Source organism: Rhinolophus hipposideros (assembly GCF_964194185.1).
Source record: "Rhinolophus hipposideros genome assembly, chromosome: X".
Lineage (NCBI taxonomy): Eukaryota > Metazoa > Chordata > Mammalia > Chiroptera > Rhinolophidae > Rhinolophus > Rhinolophus hipposideros.
In genome coordinates this window covers 50,440,214-50,450,398 of record NC_138046.1, presented here as the reverse complement: position 1 = coordinate 50,450,398, position 10,185 = coordinate 50,440,214, and the positions used below count along the sequence as shown (strand labels likewise).

Here is a 10,185-nt window from a genome sequence, read left to right as displayed (position 1 = left end):
TTTGAGCCATCTCTTTTTTCCCCCTTTGTTTAAAACCAAACCACGGAATCCATGGGAAAGCAGGGTCACAACTGTACCTCTAACTGAAGATAGATTGCCAAGCAGTGGCAAGCCAGCGGCGCAGCGGCGTTTCTCCACTCTAAGACGGGAAAAGCGGAGTACGAGTTCCACGGTGTCACCGGGAGTGAGAGCGACGCATAGCTGCAGCCTGTGGCTAACAGGACCCGCGTAGTGGACTAAGGGGTGCTCCCCCTGAGGCTCGGGATCCAGATAACTTGCACGCAGCAGCTGGGGAGAGGGGGAAGCGCGATCGCACCCTACACACACAAACGCTGAAGCCAGACAGCACAGCACGTGTTTCTGTCACAGAGGGCGGGGAGGGGGTGTGAGCGGCGCGTGTAGAGCGGCAGCAAAACCTCTCAAACCCGGGGCCACCGAGCCTACCCATCGGTCCCTGCCGCTCCGGAGTCATCCGACCGGGAATTCACGTGTGGCAAAAGCGTAATGAAGAGCGAGCCTTCTGAAGACCTGGACAAACGAAAACCCCGCAAACTTACTTTGGTGGCTGCCGCCGTTGCCAATCGCTACCGGGGCCCCCCAAGTAAATGGGTAGCGGCCAGAGAGGCAGGCCGGGACCGACTGGGGCCGGAAAGAAGCTGCCTCCACAGTGGACATATTCCCGCTGGAGGGTCGCTAACCGAGACCGAGGCTTAATTGGGTTCGGCTAGCAAACTGGAAAGGGCAGCCATTGACCCCGACTGGCAAGCGCTCGGATTGGTTGATTCTGGCGTTGTTTCAAAAGAGACTCTTCCATGATTGGCCAGGAAAGTCAAGCGGGAACCCGGAGGTCGTGGGTGGGGGTGGGGGGAAATCAACGCGGTTACCCAGGCAACAGAGAGACGCAGAGCTCCCGGCGGTGTGTTTTCTGAGCCTAGCCAGCGACCCGAAAACTGACCCAGGTGAGGAACTCAAACATTAGGAGTGGGAAAGAAGGGGTCCTCAGATTCCGTAGCTTTCAGAGAAAGTAGGGAGAACTCTAGATACTTACAACTCTGATAAATACCAAAAAAAGCCACAACTTGCGGGTAGAACGGACCCTAAATTCCCCTGTCCTAGCCACTTTAACAAAACTCAGTCTATCAGGATGTGAATGAGCGATGCGGCAGTTTTACCATATAGGGGATGGATGCTGATCGAATGGCAGAAGGCGAAAATGAACAAGTTAAGGCTTTCCAATACCTTTCACTCCACTCGCACACGCACGTATTCTTTAATACTAAGTTGAGAGTGAAAACATTTCCTTATAGGTAGATTTGGGTGCTCAATGTCAGAGCACCTTCTCTTTTACATGTGTAGGCATGATTTATTCTGGACCAGCATGCCTCGGATGGGACCTATTTTTTAGGGTTATAACGCTATTCAGAGTGAAAAAATTGGCCTGCGTCACTCGCTACGGAGACAATGTTATTTATATGTGCGTGCGAGAATGTGAAGGCTGTTGCCGGAGGGTTACAACGGACATTGATCAGATCCCTTGACAAGTGAGAAGCAGTCAGGCCACACTTAGTGGACTGGAGTGTGCAGTACAAAGACTACTTGTACCTACCAAACCTGCTACTCGCCAAGGGCTGATTGAGAGAGTAAGGATTACAAGTCGTTGGACTGTACCCGTTAGCAGGTGAGAAACTGGCAATGTGAAATCTGAGTGACGGGAGAAAACCGAGTTTGACCAGAGAGATAGGGGTCATTTCTCCTAATAATTTCTCCTGTTGTGGCAAGGATTCAGAACAGAGACCATTACCAAAAGAAATGAAGAAGACAGGCTTGTTGAGTTGGGGAAAAATTTTTCAAGGTAGTGAAGGAAAATTTGCTGTCTCAACTCCTTAATAGATAGAAGTGGAATGTGAGAATGAGACAGAGAAACAAGAAAGAGTTATTTTCAAGTATGTTAAGTTTGGCTAAAATAAAGAATAATAGAGGAAATATTAAATTAAAAGAGGCTTATTTCTTGACCTTTAAGTTTATGCAAAATGCCAGGTACTTTCAAAAATCATCTTCCATTAAACATATTTTAAATCAGTAACAAAAAGTCTGTTAAGTCCCCATAATTCTTTATGACTTGATACCTTTGATGGGAGTGAAAATTAGAGACCTACAAAAGGAAAGCATTCTTGGTATTGTAAAAACAATGTGAAAATGAATTATTTTTAATAGGAAGGGAATCATTGATGTGTATAGCTGTCAAAGAAATGTAAAAAGCAAAAACAATTAGCCAGTACATTATAATTTAATTCAGACATAGGCAGAGATGATGTTTTTGTGTGTGTGTTTTCAGAAGAACTTCAATACAGGTATTCCTAAGTAAGACATTGTGTAAATAAAGTTACAGAAGAAATGCCAAATTTATTTAAGAGAGTAAATGGATTTTGAATACTTTGAAATCATTTGGCTATAAGCAGTCTGTACTTTACAAAGGGACATGGATTTACCTATTAAATTAACATTCCCAAAGGATACTATTTGGTGATTCTCTATTATTCTGATTATATTTTCTATATACACTTAAATTAATAAAATATCATTACTTTTTTAATAGTCTAAAATTCACAGTTTTCACTAATTTAACCTAGACTTCTCTCCAATTAGTTCAAGTCAAAGAGCCATCCCCAGTGAAACTGTGAATGGAGATAAATACAATAGAAAGCATGATCCTAGCCCTCACAAACAGGTTCAGTACCTTGGGTCTAGAACTATCCAGGTTGAGCTTGTTTAGTCCCTAACTGGCTCCATTGTTATGGCAATGAGCCGGTTCTGCAGGGTCAGTTTCTTTAGCTCATTGTATCTAGTACCAAGAGAGGTCCCCCAGTCACACGTCTATTTATGAAGGCTGTAAGGCTCAGGTTGGTCTGGGAAAATCAAAGGCTATGTCTAGAATATGCTGCCATTGGAATTGGCATAACAAAGGAGAGTGAGTGAAATGTTTTTACAAAGGGCCTAGAAGATTTATTTTCTGAATAACCAAGTCTCAAACAAAAGACTTAGCAATATATATTGTTTTTAATGAAATTCCTACTTAAATTTTCCTTAGTTTAAATTTATTCTTGGCCTATTTAAGTGGCAAAGCCAGATTCAAACATAAGCAGTGTGGCTCTAGAATCTTTTATTTATTTATTTATTTATTTATTTATTTATTTATTTATTTATTTATTTATTTATTATCACTACACTATGCTACCTGAGTAGTCTAGGAAAAAGGAAGAATATATTCCAAGGTACAAAGGCAGAATATTATTGAGTATGTTTAATAAGCAGTTCAGTTTTTAACAGAATGAGGATTACATGCAGGAAAATAATAGGGAGGGACAGAAAATTAGGTTGGGGTTATATCCTGAAGGACCTTGATTACCAGGCTCAAGCTGAACTTAATGTATATCAAATTTACAAATATTAGATAGCCCTACAAAGAAATAACACTGCAGGGTTCATAAAAAGGCATCTTGCTTTAGTTTTTCCAATGTTATCTGTTTGTGTCAAATGAACTTTAATATATTTTAGTATAGTTTGTAAATTAGTCTTAATTTGTTAAACTTCTAAAAAACCTAGTAGACTCTTCATTTCCATTGAATTTAAAATATTTTCCCAAAAATTCACATTACTTTTCTCTTTTGATACTTCGAACTATTTACTTAGTTATTCACAAAGTATTGGTGATTGTTTTGTTTCTCAAAATACAATATCGACAAACTTGTCATGGTTTATTATTTTGTGTTTACAGATTATTATAACAGTTGCCTTGTTAAAATTATTTTTGCTAAAGTGCCAATTTTACTATGATATTTCTACTCTAATTTAGCTAAGTATGAATCTATGCCAGCATAACCTGGAATTTAAGAAGTCCAAATTGTAGTATGCTTCAGATACATAGAGTGTTACTACAAATTATTGTGAATGGTTTGTTTAACAAATACACACAAACATATACATCCCAACGGGTGGTACCCCTTCAAAGCTGTCACCTTGGGAGGCTATCCACTTACTCTAATGCTGTTGTTAGTGCACAAATTACCTTTGAAACTATTCTTTTAGAACTGCCTTCAGGCCTATAGCATATTCTTTTGAATATCCTAAAAGTAGCAAACCTCCATATTTTGAAAATAGATGTGCTATCTAGATATACCTAGAAATCACTTGGAGACAAACCTAATGTGTAATCAAACTGAGTGATGCCATAATGATACCTATTTTTGGGGTGATACTTATGAAGGCAATTCCAAAATATTTTGAGCATTGATAGCATCATTTACATTAGTGTGTAACCTTCCAAGGTGACTACTTTGAAATATAGCATTCGTATGAATTTCATCGTGCTTCATTCAGTATTCATTGACTGCTGACTATATGCCAGCTGCAGTTATTGAAGCTGTTTAGCCTATAGGTGTAGCTTCCTACTGCCCATGATGCCCTGCCTCTCACTAAATGAGAACCAGGCCAGAGCTCCTTCCCAGCGGGTGGGGGTTTAGAATTAACCTGTTTTCCCTGAATCCAGTATCCAGTGTACCATTTAATCACAGACTTCCTTTATAACCTGTGCTGTGGCTGCCCATGTAACATGACAAAGCCTTTGATGCAGGGCCTGGTTCATTTTCTCTTCTCCAGCTGTGACGTTGAGCCCTGCCCTATTCTGCACCTTCATCTAGCTACCAACTCCCTCACAATCCTGAAGAAATGGACCCTGCCTCATATACCCCACCTATGGACCAGGGTCCTACTTCACACTAGTCTTCCCTGTAACCACAACTATTCAAACTTTCTGCTCATGCCCCAAAACTCCCACTGCCATGTCCCTGCCAAGCAGATGAGAATGCATAAACAGCAGTTCTGATTGCTATCTCAAACACTACATTTGGGCCTTCTGTATACCCTGCTTCTGAGTTAGCTTTACTGCTTCCAGTTTATTCCCCTCTCACCAGCCCACCACTGAGCTCTCACACAAGCCTCATCATCAGGTATCTGTGAGTCTTGGCACTTTGTGCCAGACAATAATGATATTTTTACATGGCTTTTCAAATTTAGCGAACTCTTTCACCTACGTTGCATAATATGGCCATCACAACAATTTTATAAGGTACTTAATGCTGAAATAATAAAACAATTCTGTGATATTTGTTTTTTTAAAGTCTCACTGTTTGTACAGTCTCAACTCAAAATATTAATTATATCATTGCATCTGATATTTGGATCCATTTCCCCCTTTTGTTGTCAAAGGTAGAAAATGTTTCAAAATTTTGCTTTGAATGCTAAGTAAATATTTAATGAACACATAATCAACTGGGACTTTTAAAATATAAACAGAAACCTTTTAAAAAAAATTTAATATGTGTCAATTATTCATTTCCATAGCAGACTACCAGACCATACTATGAGAGAAGATTGTTTTATCATCTCTTTTTTCACCTTTTCCAATTTAATGAGTTTCCAATGTAATGAGTTTTATTATTAACTCATTCAATATCATTAGAAGTAATATTCATGCCCAACAAAATTAAATTTTTAAAGGACCGATAATAGCTAATAAATGCTGAGTGCTTAATATGTGCCAGGCACTGTTCCAAGATCTTTTACGTGTATTAAGCTACGTAATCCTTGTAACAACCCTATGAGGTTGCAACATTATTATTCCCATTTTATAGATAAGGAAAATTAGTTATAGAAAGTTTAAATGATGTGCCAAAAGTCACAGAGCTAGGAAGTAAACGACAGATGCAAATCTAGGCAGCGTGATTCCAAAGCCCTCACTCTTAACCACTACGATGCACTGCCTTCATGCTAGATGTACAGGGCAACCTAACATTTGTTTCATACCCTTGACATCTCCTATTAAGCATTAAAATCAGTTTTCCATTTAAAAAAGAAAGTCAAAAATAATGTTAAAACATAATAGTAAAACAGATTGATTTTAATAGGTGATTGTACCCGTACACATTTGAGAATCCCTTTGTATTCCTGTTCCAGGTGCAATGCAAAATTTTTAGTGGGTCATTTAATAAAAGCAGTAATGTTTCCTGTGAAATGATATTATAAAATAATGTTTAAAAATATCAGCAGAAGTGTAGAAAATATTCGTATTATATTTATGCCTGAGTCACTAACAATAGGCCTAATTCTGCAGTATTTATTCAAGTTATTCATTCAACTCTGACACTTCCAAGATTTTTAAACATCCTGATTTCCTACTCCAAATATAACTGTAGAGATTATTTAAAAGACTGATGTCTGGTTGATAGGGTTATAGGTAGTTGTGATTTTCTTATTTACACTGCTAATGTATTATTTCCTAAAATTTCCACAATTGATTTATATAGTATCATTATTACAATCAGAAAAAACAATTTGCTTTGCGTGAACTTCCACTAAAGTCAATGAATCAATGCATTAGGGTTCTCAAATGGCAATATAAAGCTAGGTATCATCGACAGTTAATTAAAATTTTAAATAAAGCAGAAGGTACAGGTCTGCAAAACTGTGAAGTGAGTAAGTTTCTTGAGTCACACCCCCCCTCAACAAACATTCTTTTCAGTTCACTAAATGGAATATATAGCCTAGATAGCATAAATGAGACAGATAAAAAGGTAGTCTATACAGGTATGTTTCCAAATAATGATGTACATTCTATATGACACTGACATCCACTTTCTCAGGAGGTAGGGCTGAGAATCTGCATTTTTAACACCCTAAGTGATTCTTAAGCACACTGAAACCTGAGAACCACTATAGTAGGTGCTCAATAAATGCTTGTTAGCTTGAATGTGAAGTTTCAGTAAAGTAAGCTGAATATTTGAGTTTACTTGCAGCTCCAGGTCTGTGAGTCAGCGAAATATATACCATATCTGAAGGAGTTTGCAAGGATTTTCAAGGAAGGATAGAGATAATGGAGCAACCAAGGGAAAGAAGGGAAATACAACCAAAAACTAAAAATTAAAAAAAAAACCCACTTCCTGTCTTAAATAAAATAGAAAACTAAAAACTAAAATACCTCTTTCTAATTTTCTTCTTCCTCAGAATATGGAATCGGATAATATGGAATCTGAAAATACAGAAATTGAAAAAATGGAGACTGAAAGTACAGAATATGAAAATATGGACACTGAAACTGTTTCTTCAGTTTCAGCACTGCAAGCTCTGTCTAAGCTACTTTATCCTGAAGAAGAGGATGAGTTTGCATCCGGACAGGTGGGTGTATACTCACAAATAAATTAGTTCTTTTCATAATACACTGTGAAACTATATTTGAACAACTTGTTCCAACCTTGCTGTGGGAGTGGGGCTGTGTCATCCAATACATTCACAGGACGTTGCAGGCCTGATTATGCAGGACAGTGTAATCTCTAGTACATTTCTAGCGAACGTAATTACATTTTTTCTAAACTACCTGAACGCTAAATAGGAAAATCGTTCTGTAACTATGGTAGCAATAACCACATTTCAAAATGTTTGTCATTTATATTTTTGGCCAAAGAATGCTTGACAACCATTGCAAAGAGTGATAGCTAGGATTTTTAAGCCTAGACAATATTTACATAAAACAAACAATTTTAATAGAGCATTAATTTTGCCACCCAAATCCAATCCCCTTAATTTTTTTATTTGTCTGCACATGAAAGCAGAACAGAAAATACTTTGAGCCAAATAAGAGGACAAACTAGCGGCAGCCTACTAAAATTGGCATCCGGGTCCACCTCACATAGAGCTGTGCAATGTAATTACGTAGTTGAATAGCATTTGGGGCAGGACATGTAACCCCAGGGAGGCTTGCAGCAAAAAGATAGGTTTCATTTTGTTTAGGAGAATTCCATGAGTTGACCTTTGGCCACTCCACAGTCACTGCTAGTATTCCCAGTATAATCAAAATACTTTTATGTAACCCTCTCTCCTCCATTCTCCTACTCCTTAAATATCAGTGAACCTTGGCTATTAGACTGCCTGTGTGAAGGCAAATGAAATTTGAGGCAGAAATCTCACACTATAGCAGAACATATCGATTTGCTTTAACTTATTTTAATGCAGTTTTTCTCTATTATGACCAGTTTACCATGAGCAAACCATCTCCCATGAAAATACATATCAATTTGCTCCTCCCAAAATTCTTTTCTTTTCTGCCATTGTGTGGAAAAACAAGTATAATCTGAACAGGCAACAAATTTAGTGGCTCGGATTGAAACTAGATTTAGCTTCCGTCCTCCAGGAAGAGCTTAGGTGGAAGAGGGCCAAATCAAATAAGACATGCACTGGAAATAAAATTTGTAGAAGGGGGAACTGAATCAGCTTGGAGCCAAGATCAGGAACCAAGAAGTTTGAGTCAGGGAAAAGTCTTAGTAGAGGCCAAAAAACAGGATGTTAATAACAGCATAGAATACACACACACACACACACACACACACACACACACACAAGAAAGACGCAGGAGAAAAAGGAGCAATGGATCAATGCAGTTGGGAAGGCAAGCTCATTTTCTGTACCTTAGCTGAAGTAGAATGATACGTCCTCCAAAAGGTGGGGTTATGTCAAACAGAAAAAGTATATTAAGTATTTGAGAAACACTGATCTTGAACAAAGGGAAGTGGAAGTGGAACTTTTAATTGGAACAGATTCAGAAATAAGGATTTATTCTGGTTACAAAGCAGCTTCCCTTTGGTGTTTAAGTATGAAGATGTTTATTTGCATCTAGAGGTGTTTCTAGGGTAAAGATGAGTGCTTACGAGAATAGAGAGACTAGGATTGTTTTACCAAATTGTACAATTTATAGAGGAAAACTACTATGGTAGTATTGGATTCTGTATATCTGGGTTATAAGCAATTTTGAAATAATTGGTCATTCAGACACCACAGTGGAGATATCATTAGAGGGTATAGAATTGGATTATCAGAACAGTGGGAGAATAATTAATGTTTCTAATGAACTATTAAATTGTCCAGGAGAGAAACATTTATTAGCATGTGTTAATCTTGGGAGCATGTATGAATCTTAGGAGCTGTAAAATGATTGCAAGAGTGATGTGTTTTTGAAAATACACTCCTGAAAACAGCATAACTGTTGCATACACATTGGTTCATTTATACTATGGCCATTATTAATTGTGATCAATCTGGGAGATTCGAAAGACAGTTATGTCTGTTGTTGTTGTTTTTTTTTAACTCATAAGGGGATCTTAAACCCTGTGGGAAATACGGTTCACCACTCTTCACAGACGTCCTAACAAGGATGTTCTAACTCTCTTACATATTGCAAAATGGCATGACTTGCAATGATAAATTGCTCAGATAATAGGAGGTGGATTCATGGTAAAGGCTGAAATGATATTCTTATAGAAAACAGTTGCCAGATGGTTTTTAATGTTTTTATTATCCTGATCTATCTTTTCACTTGAAAATTTTATTTTTAATCGTTTACTTTCATTAAGTTAATAAACTGAAACTCCCCCTGTGTTCTGATATACTGATCCAATCATCACTGTCCATACCATTTTTTGGTCAGGAATGTTCAAGTTTTATTTCTACAGATGTTAATTTTTTGTAGAAGGAGGCACTCAACAAGAGGCCCTCATGTTCCAAGAAATGCTTTACCCTGATTGACTATTAGTATTCTGGTGATTAATAATTTAAGAAAAGCACTACAAGTTTATATGATCTTAATGCTTAAAAAGAAAAAAAAATGTACAGAATACCATCTTGGGATTTTTCCGTAAAAATGCCTGTAACAACTTAACCACATACAGCGCCCATTTGAAGCACCTTTCGGAAAGGAATAGTGACTGTCTCAGAAACTGTTGAAATGTTATAAATTAATTTCTCATTTATAGCTGTTGGAATAATTTAGCATAAAAAGACCCAGGTGAGCTTTTCCACCATCTTTCAAGGGTAGACACTATTCCTTCTGTCCAAACAGGACATTATAACTTTCATACATGTTTTAAGTCACAAGATTAGTGCAGGGACCTGAGAAAGAAGAGTTTTCCAAGATCCAAGGGGATAAGAAATTTTTGACTGCCAGCAATGGAGTGCATTGCAGCGCAGTGTGACATTAGCAAGAACAATTAGTAAAATATCGGGATTTTCTTGAAATATCAAAGAACCCTTAAGAGGGACCAATGAAGTGGTTGCCACTATACTGATGCTGTAATATGTGTT

General features: G+C 37.8%; 1 protein-coding gene across 1 annotated transcript in view; it reads left to right on the top strand.

Moving 5' to 3' along the window:
- Nucleotides 1–886: 886 nt before the first annotated feature.
- Nucleotides 887–10,185, top strand: part of DNAAF6 (dynein axonemal assembly factor 6) — a 35,321-nt gene continuing 26,022 nt past the window's right edge. The window contains exons 1-2 of the mRNA XM_081042886.1: nt 887–959; nt 7,060–7,230. Coding sequence (XP_080899012.1) covers nt 7,063–7,230 — 168 coding nt within the window. The 5' untranslated portion in view covers nt 887–959; nt 7,060–7,062. The remainder of the gene's footprint in view (nt 960–7,059; nt 7,231–10,185) is intronic.